The sequence below is a fragment of the Hypomesus transpacificus genome, chromosome 9, assembly GCF_021917145.1.
Source record: "Hypomesus transpacificus isolate Combined female chromosome 9, fHypTra1, whole genome shotgun sequence".
In the NCBI taxonomy this organism is placed as follows: Eukaryota; Metazoa; Chordata; class Actinopteri; order Osmeriformes; family Osmeridae; genus Hypomesus; species Hypomesus transpacificus.
The window spans coordinates 2,408,422-2,425,786 of record NC_061068.1 but is presented as its reverse complement, the minus strand read 5'-3'; the positions used below and the strand labels follow the sequence as shown (position 1 = coordinate 2,425,786).

At 44.2% G+C, this 17,365-nt stretch overlaps 1 protein-coding gene across 3 annotated transcripts in view; it reads right to left on the bottom strand.

Annotated features, from left to right (window-relative positions):
- cpne5b (copine Vb) overlaps positions 1–17,365 on the bottom strand; it is a 104,919-nt gene that overhangs the window by 72,464 nt on the left and 15,090 nt on the right. For all 3 annotated transcript variants that reach the window (XM_047025983.1, XM_047025984.1, XM_047025985.1), the window contains 3 exons: positions 11,352–11,392; positions 9,560–9,606; positions 706–809 (listed from right to left, as the gene is read on the bottom strand). In XM_047025983.1, the coding sequence (XP_046881939.1) occupies positions 706–809; positions 9,560–9,606; positions 11,352–11,392 (192 nt within the window). The remainder of the gene's footprint in view (positions 1–705; positions 810–9,559; positions 9,607–11,351; positions 11,393–17,365) is intronic.

The following is a 17,365-nucleotide window of genomic DNA, read 5'->3' as shown; positions in this document are numbered from 1 at the left end:
ATGTTTTCACATTATTGGAGTGAGGTATCCAACTAGTATATATGTTTTCCTGTCTGGCTGCTGTTGTCAGCTGAGAGGAGCCAGAGGTCTCTTCTGGGCTTAGATACACCCAGCTTTGATCTGCCTCTGGCTGGTCTGCCTCACTGGGCAGTCTGCCCCTCTGGGCAGTCTGCTGTTACTGTATCTCACAAGTAGGAGCTGTGAAGGGTCACCCTACTGAGAAGTTCAAAGCTGAATCTTTTACCAGAGCATCTCAAAGAAACAGGATTGGTTTATGAACGCAGCGATAAATCATAGGGGCCATAAGTGCTCTGACTGCGCTGTCTGTGTGTCTGTGTGTTTGTTCCTGTGAGTTCAGACACATTATCTTAAAGATTAGCAATTAACTAGCTAACAGATACTGCACCGGAAAATAAGAGGCAAAGGGCAAGGGAGAGATGAAACGAAAGACTCAAGAGATCGAGCGTGAACACTAATGGGAAATCTGGTCAACACAAAAAATATGAAATCTTAATCTGATATTCCTTACTATTTCAGTTGAAGAGTGGGGGATTCTTTACTCTCCATTCTAAACGACGCAATCGTGAGGACATCAAGTCCAAGTGAGAGTAGAGAGAGAAGTAGAGAGAGAGCGAGCCGTGGGAGGGTGATTATGTGTTGCTGTGGACTCCTGAGGACAAAAGCAGCAAAAGGGTTTTCACTCACAAGTCAAAGCGAAGGCTTTGTTTCTCCTCAAAGAAGTAGTCGAGGATGTACTTTCTGACAAAGTCTGGGTTCAGGGTGTTGTCAATCACCTCGGTTCTTCCAAACTGGAGGGATACACAAAACAGAAAGCAGGAGGAATTAAAATACAGTTAACAATGTAATTGTCTTTACTGAAAAGGACAAGATCAGTGTTGCCTCTATAGATGTTCTACTTTTATTGCTAATCACACACGCACACACACACACCCACACAAACACACCCGGACACACACCCGCGCACACACACACACCCGCGCACACACACACACACCCGTACACACACACACACACCGGCATACACACACAGTCTGGACTGATTAGCCGAGGTGACGTGACACTGTGCAGAGGAAGCCAAGGACGTGTATCCAGCTTCCACTAATTACTGGAACTGAAACCGCCCACTCGACACATCCAGAGACGGGGGGGCATGGGGGGGCAGGGAGAGGCGAGGAAGGGAAGGGTGGAAAGAGAGGGCAGAAAGAGAGCAAAGGGATGAATTCAGTAAAGGGAAGGGGGGAGGAACAGTGAAACTTAGCGCAGAGATGAAAGGAGTGAGTGCGAGAGAAAGGAGGTGATGAAAAGAGAGAGCGAGAGAGGGGAAGTGATGAGGAATCATTCTAAATTTGTGAGATTCTCCCTCCTATAGCGACAGTTCCAGGAAAAAAAAGCCAGTGAGAAAAGAACTGGAATTTCCCCAAGAGTCCCGCCCCACCTAGACTAAAAGGAAGACAGCCTGACTGACGCTGCGCTCCTCATAAACACATGGCGGATGTCTGAGAACTCTCTCCATTTAATATATGGTTTTACACAAGGAGACCTGTGAAAACACTCTTTAACAAGGAAATGCATTCAATCCCAAGACACTTTCCACGCCAACGATGTGCCAGTCGGGCTACAGTTTTGGTAAGCCCTCGGAGAAGCTACAGTTTGTTCACACGGCTATTTGTGTTGACGTATTAATTATTCAGTATGAGAAAAATGGCTAGCTATCCCAGAAGGCATGAATAAACAACAACCCCTCTATTTTGACGATCTGAAACGCAAGTATCAAAACGCAAAGCGCAAGTAACTTTGTGGGCGTGACTTCAGCTTGGTTGTTATTTTGCCGGCGGGATAAATGACTTTGCGCTTGGCGCAAATCTAAAAAGGCTTGGTCTGAAGTAGCTACATTACTAATGGGTGTGGTTTGGGCGTAACGTGCAATAAACCAATCAGAGCATCATCTCACATTCCCTTTAAGAGCAACACTTGTTCCATGGCGAATTGCTATTATAACGGCGGATTTGCTAGGCGCACGCCAGGAGCGGTTCACAGCCGAGGAGACCGACATTGCAGCACAACATAACAGACCACTTCCTGCAATTGTACAGGAACCTTCTCTCACCACTCAGCTTGAAGCAGAGGGGGTATTGCATTTGCTTCATAGAAAGTTTAGCTCAAGAGAAGGTCCAACCAATACAATGCTTTTGAAACTATGAAACTTAATTATTTCCTGGATGATTTTTAGGTGTCCTTCAGTCAAAAAGCCATTTGAGAAAATGGTAACAAGGTATGTAATAAAAATATGAGAAATGTTAGCTTAAAGTTGGTAATACTTTAGTCTTGACTACTGAAGATTCACAATGAAATCCATACAAATCAATAGAAGAAATTGTAAAATAACTGATAACTTAAAATAACTGATAACTAGTGTTGCTTTCATCAACAAATATTATGACTAAATATCGTCACCAACAAACCTTTATCACGTGACAAAAACGAAACAAGACGCAATGTAAATGCTGGTCATGTGATGATGACTATAATTAAATGTATAATGCAATATCATTGACAAATAAAAACGTTGCGTTAGCATTATTAGCCAACTCATGAGGCTGTGGTTAATGTGTCTCATTTTTACATTAGCTTTAGACGTTAGCTTTAACCGTTAGCCACTGGAGCTGAAAACGACTGAGACAAACGTGTGACTAGCGTGTGTGTGTTTGTTTGTGAGTGTAAAGTGGGTTAACATGTGTGACTATTGTGTGTACTGTGTGTGTGTACTGTGTGTGTGTACTGTGTGTGTGTGTATATTGGTTAGTATAAGAGAGTGTAAAGTGGGTTTTTAGTTCCTTTCTGACTGACTGACTCCATGTGTACTAAGTTTCCTTTGTTGGCCAAATACTGTACCTAGTTTGTCATTCACATAGTAATCACACTGAACTGAATTTGGCATCAACAACATGACTTTGAATACCTTATTCTAGACCAATACATACATTTGAACAAATGTTTTTTTGCATTAACATGCCTCCCTAGACTCCTGCTCAGACTATTTCTGTTTTGATTAAAAAGAGACTAAAATAAAATTTTCATTAACTTTAACATTAACGAGACTAAATGTTATCAGTTTTCGTCATCTAAAACGAGACCAAAATGTCATCAGTTTTCGTCGACTAAAACTAGACAAAAATAGTCAGATAAGTCTGACTAAAATAAGACTAAAATGCTCAGACTTTTAGTCGACTGAAACTTGACTAGACTAAATAGAGTATGAACATGGCTAATAATAATAAAAACTAAAATGACAGATTGACACCATGGGCCCTATTGTACACCCTGCGCAATTGACTTTGTCAACGACGCAAGTATCATTCCTAGTTTGCACTCGACGCAAAGCAGACTTTTACCTCCACAGACGCACGTCGGTAAATTAGGGAATGACTTTGTGCTCCCTACGTTCCCTGGTGCTATTTTGCAGTTTCAGAAAAAACAATTCCGCCACAGACCAGGAAAAACGTAGTCTAAAGTCACTGGCGCATTATTCAGATGCTATTTTAAGGGCCCAAGATTGGCCCGTGCTCACTGCTGGCGAAGCCAGGGTCTTCTTCCTGCGAAGCTACGTTATATTGTTTTGATTTATTGTATGGCTAGCTGTGTTACATTTATTTCATGTCAATGATTAAATTAAAAAGTTTTCATGAGAAATCTGTATGTATGTGAAATTGATTTGAACAACTGTGGCAATTTCCTCCCACGCCTGTTCAACCAAAGTTAAATTGGGTGGCTTTCTTCTCCAATGCCCATCAGAATCAGAATTCTGATTTTTCGCCATGCCTATGTTACACAAACACGGAATTTACCTTGGCAGGAAGGTGCAAACAATAAACATATATGGGTCTTAAATTAAGTTAAAAAAAGTAACATAGGCTACATGGCGAATAAACCAAATTCTGATTTTAATGGAGATGGGAGAAGAAAGCCACCCAAATTAGCTTTGGTTAAACAGGCGTGGGAGGAAATTGTCACAAATCAAGTTCACATACATAGAGATTTCTGAAGATTTTTGTTTTATAATCATTGAAGAAATGTAACACGCCATAAATCAAAACAATGTAACGTATCTTTGCAGAAAGAAGACCCTGGCCTGGCCAGCAGCGCGCACGGGCCAAGCTTGCGCCCTTAAAACAGCATCTGATTAACGCACCACTGACTTTAGACTACATTTTTCCTGGTTAGTGGCGGAATTGTTTTTCTGAAACTGCAAAATAGCAATTTTTGCATGAAACATAATCAGTGATATTGAAAAAAGTTAAATAGATATCAAAAAGCTGATTTTTTTTTTTAATAGTTTAGATTATTATTAACATTTTAAAGTTTAAATGGTGGCTGTAGCTGAAAGATTGAGGAAGAAAAGGATTTGAAAGTTGAAGTTTAAGAGGATTGAGAGGACTTGGAAAAAAAACTCAATTGGAAAACCATGTTAAAAATAGGAATATTGATTTATATTAATTCAAACATAAGAGGTAAAAAGCTGAAAAGTCATAGCAGTCATAGCCTGAAACTCTTGAATTTGTCGATAGCTGAAGGGTTTTAATAGCTGAATATTTGAAGGAGCTGAAAGACGTCAAGGAAGAAATAGAAGAATATTAAGAAGTTGAATAAAGATTCAAAGAACGATGGTTGGAATGCTGAAGCAATGAGCAGCATGAGTGGGCAACTTAGTGCAATAAGAAAACTGCTCTGCCTTTCCCATACATTGTCACTTCTCTATCTTTTATGGCCCTGACGAGAACGTCGGTCTCCTCGGCTGTGAACCGCTCCAGGCGTGCGCCTGGCAAATCCGCCGTTATAATAGCAATCCGCCATGGAACAAGCGCTGCTCTTAAAGGGATTGTGAGATGAGGCTCTGATTGGTGTATTGCACGTTACACCCAAACCACACCTATGAGTAATGTAGTTACTTCAGACCAACCCACTTTAGATTTGCGCCAGGTGCAAAGTCATTTATCCCGCCGGTATAATAGCAACAGCGCCGGAGTCCTACCCACAAATTCACGTGCGCTTTGCGCTTTGATACTTGCGTTTCAGATCGTTAAAATAGGGCCCAAAGACTGGACTAAAACTAAAATTAAAACAAAAACAACACTACTGATAACTAATTAACTTCCCCTAACAGCATTACTTAAATGCAAATTATGTTGAACCAAAAAGGTCATTTTAACAATGACATACAAAGAAAAGATAAATGTGTCTAAATGTGTTTCACTCAGACAGACAACATTCTAATCATAGAAACAACACTCAGTTGAGTGAAGGTGAACTCCTCTCTGGCATTTTGCTTCATTTGTATTCCACTCTAAGAAAACAAATTGTGATTTGTGATTCTGCAGTATGTGATTATCTGTGGTGACATTTGCAATCAGCAAATCTTCAGCTGGGATGCCCTCTGTTCTCCTGGAACAACAGTCATGTTCAGGCTCTCAGGCATTTGGGTATTTCTTGTCCATGTGTTTTTTCAACTATAACTGATTGGAATAGATATTGAAGAGCACTGCAACTGTTTGTGAGACAGATCCTAGATGTTGAAAAGCTCCAGTAATAATGTTAGCAAAGTAAACTGTGCCTTAGGAGTTGACGTGTGATTTGTCTGAGAGGGGAAAGAACTACCGCGCGGGCTGAATTAGGACTTTATTAGTCACTCCTGGGCTAGTGGGAAATGTAATGATAAGCCACCACAAAGTCCTTGGGATAAACACACACATGCACACACACACACACGCACACACATGCACACACACACACATGCCCACACACGTGTTCATGGTTCTCTGACTTAATCAATTTAGAAAGTTCTCTCTGTCTGTAGTCCTTAAGACACTGACACTCTCGCTGTCTGTAGTCCCTAAGAGACAGACACTGTCTGTAGTCCTTAAGAGACAGACACTGTCTGTAGTCCTTAAGACACTGACACTCTCACTGTCTGTAGTCCTTAAGAGACAGACACTGCCTGTAGTCCTTAAGACACTGACACTCTCACTGTCTGTAGTCCTTAAGAGACAGACACTGTCTGTAGTCCTTAAAAGACAGACACTGTCTGTCAGTAGTCCTTAGGAGACAGAAACTGTCTGTAGTCCTTAAGTCATTTACATTTACATTTATTCATTTAGCAGACACTTTTATCTAAAGCGACTTCCAAGAGAGAGCTTTACAAAGTGCATAGGTCACTGATAATAACAACAAGATAGTCCCAAAGCATTTGCGGTAGCCAAAAACAAGAAGCACATATTGTGAACAACCAAAAAATAAGTGCCAAAGGGAAGAACCATAAGAGCATGTAGTTAAGCAAGTTACAATTAAACAACATGAATCTAAGTGCAAGTTTACCAGTAGAAAAAGCAAGCAACAGTAAAAATAAAAATAAAATTAACTAAAATAGAATATTTTGCAGCGAATACAACAGTTTAAATCAGTTACCACTAACCAACAAGAGCAACAAGTCTCTAAGCAAGAGTCATTGTGATCCTTGAGGAAACTAGCATTGGGTTCAGCAAAACCATTCCTAAGTACCGTTGTACTCCCGGAACAAGTGCGTCTTGAGCCTTCTCTTGAAGGTGGAGAGACAGTCTGTGTCTCTGATGGAGGTGGGGAGTTGATTCCACCACTGGGGGGCCAGACAGGAGAAGAGCTTGTGTAAGAGACAGACACTGTTTGTCAGTAGTCCTTAGGATATAGACACTGTCAAGAGGTCCACTAGAAAATTAGAGCATAAGTGGCGTACCACTAAATTGGAGGTTTTCCGCCTGGCCTGGAAGGACAGCCAAATAGAGTACAAGCAAGTCCTCATCAGGTCCAAATCAGTGTTAGTTCAGATCTCTCTCCCAATGATTTCTTAGATTTCTTTGACCAAAAAATCTATGCAATAAAGGACAAACTACAGACTAGTCCTGGAGGAGTGGCCATCTACACAGATTTTCCCTCTGTACCCAGCATGCTGCATGTTGAGGCTCTCACTCACTTTAACCCTATTTCTATTGAACCGTTCATCAAGCTGACAGATTCCTCAAAACCCACCAGCTGCCTTCTCGATCCCCTCCCTGCCAAACTTTGTAGGGAACTTCTCACTGTGTAACATACACACGTACACAGACAGACGTGCACAGAGTGTGGTGGCTTGTCTCTCTCTCACACACACACACACTCAAAGACAGGCTTTTCCCATAAACGGCTAAGGATCTGGACAGCAGTGAACACCCTCTTTCCCTCATCCTCATGATTCAGGAATGTCAGGCAGCATCATGGATGATTCCTGACCCCAAACCAAAAATAGGACTGTGGTTACACACACACACAGTCACACCTTCACACACACACACACATTGCAGGCCTGCTGCTTTAGTGAGCGGGCCTCTGTGATATCACCAGTAGAGTAGACAGTGCGAGTGGAGAACAGCAGGAAAAGGTCAAACTTGTCATATCGCCAGAAAACAAGTCTTCATTTGCATATCCTTCCCCCCACACCATCTCTCTCTCCCCCCCTCACACACACCATCTCTCTCTCTCCCCCCCTCACACACACCATCTCTCTCCCCCTCACACACACCATCTCTCTCTCCCCCACACATACACCATCTCTCTCCCCCTCACACACACCATCTGTCTCTCTCTCCTCACACTCACCATCTCTCTCTCCCCCACACACACACCATCTCTCTCTCCCCCACACACACACCATCTCTCTCCCCCTCACACACACCATCTCTCTCCCCCTCACACACACCATCTCTCTCCCCCTCACACACACCATCTCTCTTCCCCCCTTACACACACCATCTCTCTCCCCCCCTCACACACACCATCTCTCTCTCTCCCCCCCTCACACACACCATCTCTCTCTCCCCCACACATACACCATCTCTCTCCCCCACACATACACCATCTCTCTCCCCCACACACACACACCATCTCTCTCTCCCCCACACACACACCATCTCTCTCTCCCCCACACATACACCATCTCTCTCCCCCACACATACACCATCTCTCTCCCCCTCACACACACCATCTCTCTCCCCCTCACACACACCATCTCTGTCTCCTCACACACACCATCTCTCTCTCCCCCACACACACACCATCTCTCCCCCCCTCACACACACCATCTCTCTCTCTCCACACACACACCATCTCTCTCTCCCCCACACATACACCATCTCTCTCCCCCACACATACACCATCTCTCTCCCCCTCACACACACCATCTCTCTCTCCTCACACACACCATCTCTCTCTCCCCCTCACACACACCATCTCTCTCCCCCTCACACACACCATCTCTCTCTCCTCACACACACCATCTCTCTCTCCCCCACACACACACCATCTCTCTCTCCTCACACTCACCATCTCTCTCTCCCCCTCACACACACCATCTTTCTCTCTCTCCTCACACACACCATCTCTCTCCCCCCCTCACACACACCATCTCTCTCTCCCCCACACACACACCATCTCTCTCCCCCTCACACACACCATCTCTCTCTCCCCCTCACACACACCATCTCTCTCTCCTCACACACACCATCTCTCTCTCCCCCACACACACACCATCTCTCTCTCCTCACACTCACACCATCTCTCTCCCCCCCTCACACACACCATCTCTCTCTCCCCCTCACACACACCATCTCTCTCTCCCCCACACACACACCATCTCTCCCCCCCTCACACACACCATCTCTCTTTCCCCCACACACACACCATCTCTCCCCCCCTCACACACACCATCTCTCTCCCCCTCACACACACCATCTTGGCCTTCTCTCCTCACACACACCATCTCTCTCCCCCTCACACTCCATCTCTCCCTCACACACACAATCTCTCTCTCTCCCTCACAAACATTCTCCCTGACAAACTCATTAAGCCAATGAGGATGAACTCTTAGTGCTTGGCTGCTTTCATGATCTTCTCTCATCTTGTCAGTTCAGAGTGTGTGTTTGTGGTAATACACTCACACACACACAATGACACTCACACACACAACAATTCAATCAGAAGCATTTATTGGCTTTATTGTCTTCATCCAAAACCTACATGCATACAGTATGCTAGACACACACTGATATGTGGAAACATCATGAAGATCTTCCTGAGTTCAGAACAATCTACAACAAACAACATAGGTTGATAACGTGTAAAAACTACAATTACCCCAAACTCCTTGTAAGAAAACCCCCCATAAAAGGCCCCACTCTCTATGCTGTAGAAAAGATGACCATAAATGAAAGGGTAAAACAAAGGAGGGAGCAATGAAGACAGGAGAGAGAAACTTTTTTGCTGTTAGGGCCCAGCCAGGGACTAATTGGCGTCTGTTTTGTGTGTGTGTGTGTGTGTGTATGTGTATGTGTATGTGTGACCTTATCTCTATATAACATATAATAAAAATAACAGAGAGAGGAGGAGAAGGCACAGTACTCGCAGAAACCCTGCACTATCAGTGCAACACAGACAGAGGACACAGTGTTTGCATTTTTGTTAAGTACCACTCACTTACCTCTCTCCACTGCTTGGTTTCCACTCCTTGGGTGTAGAGCACACACACTGTGGAGGAAAGAGAAAGAGATAGAGAGAGAGAGAGAGAGAGAGAGAGAGAGAGAGAGAGAGAGGGAGAAAAAGGGGGGAGAAAGAGAAAAGAGAGATTGAAGGAGGGAGGGAGAGAGAGAGAAATGCAGTGCAGATCAATACAACAGAATTAGCTACAGCAGGCTGAACAAACACACACTGCTCTGCACTAGAGCGCTAGAAACATGGAGATATACTCCTCACCGTCACACTGACATGACCATGATCATGACACAGCGGGAGAGGAGACGATCCTCACGTCACATGATCATGACACAGCGTGGGAGGAGACGATCCTCACGTCACATGACCATGACACAGCGGGAGAGGAGACGATCCTCACGTCACATGACCATGACCATGACACAGCGTGGGAGGAGACGATCCTCACGTCACATGACCATGACACAGCGTGGGAGGAGACGATCCTCACATCACATGACCATGACCATGACACAGCGTGGGAGGAGACGATCCTCACGTCACATGACCATGACCATGACACAGCATGGGAGGGGACGATCCTCACGTCACATGACCATGACACAGCGTGGGAGGAGACGATCCTCACGTCACATGACCATGACACAGCGTGGGAGGAGACGATCCTCACGTCACATGACCATGACACAGCGTGGGAGGAGACGATCCTCACGTCACATGATCATGACACAGCGTGGGAGGAGACGATCCTCACGTCACATGACCATGACACAGCGTGGGAGGAGACGATCCTCACGTCACATGACCATGACACAGCGTGGGAGGAGACGATCCTCACGTCACATGACCATGACACAGCGTGGGAGGAGACAATCCTCACGTCACATGACCATCACCATGACACAGCGTGGGAGGAGACGATCCTCACGTCACATGACCATGACACAGCGTGGGAGGAGACGATCCTCACGTCACATGACCATGACACAGCGTGGGAGGAGACGATCCTCACGTCACATGACCATGACACAGCGTGGGAGGAGACGATCCTCACGTCACATGACCATGACACAGCGTGGGAGGAGACTATCCTCACGTCACATGACCATGACACAGCGTGGGAGGAGACGATCCTCACGTCACATGACCATCACCATGACACAGCGGGAGAGGAGACGATCCTCACGTCACATGATCATGACCATGACACAGCGTGGGAGGAGACGATCCTCACGTCACATGACCATAACACAGCGTGGGAGGAGACGATCCTCACGTCACATGATCATGATCATGACACAGCGTGGGAGGAGACGATCCTCACGTCACATGACCATGACACAGCGTGGGAGGAGACGATCCTCACGTCACATGATCATCACCATGACACAGCGTGGGAGGAGACGATCCTCACGTCACATGACCATCACCATGACACAGCGTGGGAGGAGACGATCCTCACGTCACATGACCATCACCATGACACAGCGTTGGAGGAGACGATGGAACAGGAAGGGAGGACGAGATGTTGGGGGAACAGAGAAAGAAGAAGCAAGAGGCATGTAATGAGGTAGTGAAGTAAGAGGGAGAGATGGAAGTCAGGAGAATTAGAAGAAAGGATACATAGAAAGAGAGGAAGACAGAGTGAGAAAGAGGGTGAGAGGCAGCCAAGCCTGGTTGAGGTGGTATGGGTAAGTATGTATAGGGGTTAGTATGTAGGGTAAGGGTAAGGAGCATTAGGGTTGGTTTATTAGGCTTACAATGTATAGAGTCATACTCACATGGGTCGGACTTGGAGAATGTGTCTTTGTCAAGAAGATTCCTAAGAGAACAGAGACAAAGAGAAGCACAAATGTCAAACACAATCATCCCTAGATACTCATCCATACCACCAGATACATACTCATCCATACCACAAGATACATACTCATCCATACCACCAGATACATACTCATCCATACCAACAGATAGGACAGCAACAGAATTACGACTAAAACTCTCCCAGATTCAACAATACTGTCTGAGAAGCAACTTGTCCATCTTGGCACGTGTCAAGAAAAGGTAATGCTCAAGAATTTCGAAGGCTCCCCCCTCCCCCCCCACCAAAGAGCTGCTTATCCACTGTCTGACCAGATGTGTTCTAACCCTTCAAATCAACACCATCAATCAGTAGGTCTTAAGTGGGATCAGTGTGTGAGTAGGTGAGGTCCACATGAACCACTTGCTAATTCATCACAAGTCAAACAGTAGGAAGATAATGACGAGGTTGGAAACAAACAAAGCAGTGGATGCTGTTTACACTAGCTTAGACTGGTCTCACATCTTCATGTGAAAACCTCACAGATGTATGATTCAGATAGTGATTTAGTGTGTAAAGAAACTGTAAAACATTGCAAATGTTAACAGTGTGTTTAAACGTTGCTGTTTAAATAGTGTTTAAGCTCCCATTCAGCAAGGCGTGGATTTTGAATTTAGAACTTAGAATTAAGTATGTGATGATATGAAATGAAAAATACTAAAAATATCTTTCATGCTATCTATCCTTGGGCTGCTGAAAAGTATTGGTCACACTTACACAGACACACAAACAGACACACACAGACAGAAACACACACACCACTACCACCCCAAACACAAAATCTTACACACCAGAGAGCACAGGAGCAGGTGTCGATGATTACATTGGTAAATTACATGCTTTGCTTGGCAAGTGTAAATTTGGTTCTTCGCCCACTCTCTTCCATGACTCTAGATTCAATTACGGCTCAGGGATTATATCCTGCATATTGAGGAGTGCGTCAACACAGAGCTGGGCTCTGGCCTCGGTCTGGCCATGCAACACTGAGTGTTTTGTATCCTGTAAAAAGGAGCCTTGCAGAGAATTTCATTATAAGCAGCTCAACTGGAGGAAATGAAAGACGCTGTGTGATGGCTCATTCCATCGACATGCATCCATCCGTCAGCCTGTCAGCATGAGTCCTGCTACCCCTCTACCCCACTATTCACACCAGGCCTACAGGGTGTCTGTGTTCCTGCTAACTGGCCACGTCTATCCTCAGTCATTTTGACAAGTCAAATTGTGGTCAAAATAACAGAAGATGTTAAAAGAAATAACAGAATGTGTTTTACTTAACACAAAGTTCTGTCAAATTAAAGTTTCTTCCACATCTCTGAAGAACCTCCACACTTGTTTCACAGATTTTGCAGGTTCACAACTTCTGTTTGCTTATTAGAAGGTTCTTGTAGCATCACCTCTCCTTGTGTCTGACTCTCTCCACCTCTACAGCCGTCTACTGAACTAATCCTGAGAGACCATGAGTGAAATTAATTCCAGCATATCTGGGTTTACTTCATAAATTAAATTAATGCAGGGCCGGCCCAAGGCATAAGCGAACTAAGCGACTGCATAGGGCCCCGTGGCCACCAAAGGGCCCCCAAGAGCACATTAAATTACAGTTTAATGTTTTTAAATATATATATATTTACAATGCCAGGGGCCCCAAATCAATTCTGCTGAAGGCCCCGTAAAGGCTTGGGCCGGCCCTGAATTCATGCATATACTGTTTTGGTTTACCACTAAAGAGGTCATCTTTTTTCATTCAATGTGCTTCATACTTAGGGGACTGACCTATTGTTTCAAAGCACCATCTTAAATCAAGCGCACCCAAGCACTGGACAGTATATGCTAGTAATATATCAAGGGTTAGGGTTAGCCCTAACCCTAATATATCAAGGTGTTGCCCTGCCATTAATGGACTTCATTAAGGAGTCCTGGGAGGATGTGGGTGTTGGAATTGTACCCATACTGCAACAACATCAATAGGCTGACCCCCGCTAACCCCCAGGAACACCCCAGTCTAAGGAGGTTCAGGGGACCTGTCTGTGTATGGTTGCACACACGCACGTACAAACACACACACGCACATACAAACACACACACTTTTTCAAGTCTTTGCCAGCCTGGATGGGGAGGATGTTTCAACATGAACTGGAGCACATTGAGGCAGGACAAAAGGCTGCAGCAACAGTAACCCTAACCCAACAGCTGGAGCATCAAACAACATGACTATTAATTATTCATCCACAGGCCGTATGTGTGTGGAGGTCTGTCACAAGAAAAATCCTCAAAGCACTCTCTTCTCCCCCAACCTGCGCATCCAAATTCCATGACACACACACACACACAAAATGGCAAAATGGCAAAATGGCTTCTTCTCAACTCTACAAAAGCTACCAACACATTTCCTATAGAAACACCATCACAAGTGCAGATGCCCCCCTGGCTGTAATATTGTAATATACAGTACAAACATATCATATTTATTATATAATTAAAGGTCACATGAAATGCTGTTTTGATGATGCTTTTATATAGGCCTTAATGGGGTATATTGGGATATCTCCATTAATTGTGCAACACGTTTTAAAACAAAAACGCGTTGCACAATTAATGGAGATATCCAAATCAACATAAGCTAACCTTAACAACAGCCTAATGTCATAAGTCACTCGTAACTAGTTTACAGCATATGTAGGCTAGCTAGCTAGCATATACCCAGTGCCTACAAAACATTTATGATTTATTTAGAATGTTTAGGCCTAATGTTAATTATTATTGTGTATTGTTAATTATTATTAATTGTATTAATGTTATTTAATTAAATAATATTTTATTGAAAGTGTCCCATTGTCGTTGTTAGTTTAAAGGCAACTTTTATAAAATGAGCATTGAGAATGAATGAGATGGTGCAAGATCTAGCTAGGCTAACAAACGTGAAGTTCACAATGCTGTTTGTCCGTTACATAGCAACAACCACACGTACGGGACTATTTTCTCTCGACTACTGAAATGCGATACGCAACATTTGTTGGCTATAACTATTTTGTGCTGAAAGGCAGCTTACTATTTTTTACTATTACTAATTTCGCTGGTAACCGCATTATAAAAGCAATAAGGTACTCGCGGAGGGCCGGCAAACCCTGGAACCCATACATTATTGATGATAAAGTACTGCCTCTCGTACCTTGTTGCTTAAATACATACATACAGGCCTACACTATATATAAAACCTCATGACCCTACTTCCAGCAGGGTTTTGTCTGTGCTTTCAGTGTACATATATATTTGATATAACATGTCAGCTATAATCTTGAAATAACACCTATGAAAGGTGGCAGTAGAGCCATTGCATCTGGGAGCACCCACAACCCCTGGCAGACAGTCCCCCTGGCAGAGACAGTATTATAACAGGGGCTCTAGTAGGTTAAGGATGCTACGCAAGCAGAACTCACAATGAATTATGCATATATGTGTCAGCTGTATATGACTGCTATGGGCAGTGACACGGTAAGGTGAACCCAGCTCATCATCCACCCTACAAGGAGCAGTCACCAGTGAGCGAGGGTAGGAATGCCAAGTTAGGGTAGGATGGGAGCTGGTGTACTGGGCTAGGTTAGGGTAGGAAGGAGCTGGTGGAAATTTAGAACAAAGCTAAGAGAGAAATAGATTGAGAGCAAAAGGGACAGAGAGTGAGAGAGAAAGAGAAATAGATTGAAAGATAAGAGGGAGAGGAAGAAAGTGAGAGAGATGAAAAGAGAGAGTTTCCCTGTGAGGCTGTGTATCTGAATGCTGAAAATAAACAGGAGGTTGTTAGAGAGCATGTTGACTGGGGCATGTTCAGAGGGAATGTGACAGAGGATGAAATAATGAGATGGTCTTTCTGGAGAGATGCTTCGCTCAGTGCTGGGAGATCCTCTCCAGTTGTGGTGCAATTCCCTCTGCTCTTCTCATGAGATTAGAGGAGGGCCTTGGGATTGCAAGTTCTGTCTTATAAGCATGCAACTAAAATGTTGTTAAATGTCATGCATGAATTTATATGAAAGCAATACAAATAAAAACAAATGCAGACTGCTTTTTATGAACTAGCAATTTGAAGTTTTTAATTCATTATGAAAACCTAGTGCAGGCCCCAGTGAGAGAAACATGGAGATGATCCACTAACTACCCTGAGGAGGACTGGAGACTCTCAGTCAGTCAGGCACAGCAGGTCAACACATGACCTTGTTTTGGCATAATTAGAACATATGGTCGGTCATTGGCTGACTTTGAAGGATGACCCTAGTCTGAAAGCTGGGTATCTGACATCAAAGGCCCTGGTCTCTGTAGCTGGAACCCCATGGGGGTTCGTGCCATGCATCACCAGCTTCTCCAACACCAACAGCCCCTCAACATACATGCAAAAATCATAGTGTCAGTGTCATCAAATTTTCTTGTGGCTTGCAGCCAAAATGGCACCCACTGTTTCTTAAAACAGACGTTGCCAAAGTCAACAGTATGTGTGTCGTTACAGTGCACTTCCACCCACCTAGTTTAACCATGAGAACACAAGCTGAATGTCCTGATGGGTGTAACATGAATGGTGCATACACCATGTCCTCTCTGCCTTACTGACCTCACAGCTCATGCACTGAATTAGAATCTAAGATGGTGGAAGATGTCCACATGAAGCAATGTCGCTATGTCCTAAAAAGGGGATACAGATACCAAAATATGTTCAATTAATTTTTTAATTGATGACTTGATTACCTGACAAATGGCTAAATAGGTCTATATTAACATGTTTAAAGGTGTGTAGTGGGCCCAAAAGGTCTAAAGTGTTGAAATTATTTCTAAACATCACAAAAACAAAACGATTGGAGAGGTGGAGAGAAGGAAGCAGGGGGCTATTCCTGTGTTAGAGGGAGGGGTGATTCCATCAACCTGTTTGCATTAAAACTACCTTATCCCTGCTATTATCTTACTATTATCTTACTATTATCCCAGGAGACTGAGGAGAGACAAAGCCACCACCAGAGTGAGCACACTGTCATGTCAGGGACATGACACCCTCCGGACACTGAAGTAACAACAAGAGACTCGCTGCTTTTCAATTAGATCCCCGATCAATAATCTCCCACTACACTGTCCTAGCCTCTGGTTCTCCACACAAGAGGATTGGTCTGTGATCTGTAAGGATGAGTTGCTCCCAGCGAATCGGGAGGGGGGGGGTTATGAAAAGAAAGAGGAGAGAAAGATGATCATTTATTGTCTTTATGTCTCTCAAGACCTGAACCATCCCCAAGGACTTTATCCATAGCCCTCCCCAGCCGCATCAGCTATCCCTGTGCCAATGTATACTTGGAGTCTTTGAACGTGCATAATCCTGTGACCTGTAGTCATTTGGGTTGCTCAGAGGGTAAGAGCAGAATGAGAGGTAGACTAGGAGAAGAGGAGGGAGGGCTGGGAGCTCTTGCCATAAGGCTACAAAAGATTGTCAATGAAGACAACAGAGGGAACCGTTATGAAAGGAAGAAAGAGAAAAAAATGAAAGGGGTTGATAGAGGGAGGCCGTCTACATTGTAGATCTATGGCTAAAACCTCAATAGAATTATTATCCTGATCATCCTTAAAGTAATCCTTTTAACAACGCTCTCCCATTAACCCAGCGGCATTCTTGGGGTTTCAGATAGGGTTTGATGGCAGAGCAAAGCAAGGATCCTTTTTCCCACCAGCTGTTGAATTATCCAGGCCTGGTGCTCCTCTGGGAGACCCTGATGGGATTGCAGACATGACGGCTCCCCAAGCTGGCAGACCGAGGGAAACAGGGGACAGTTAGGTAAGGTTGCACATATTGAGTTGCAGCCATCCAGTGTTAGAGTACTCAGGGCCTCATTTACTTACAGGATTGTGCCCATTTTGGGCGTAAAATAGCGGGTAAAGACATAAAACCGTATACCGCACTTGAGTAAAAACGCA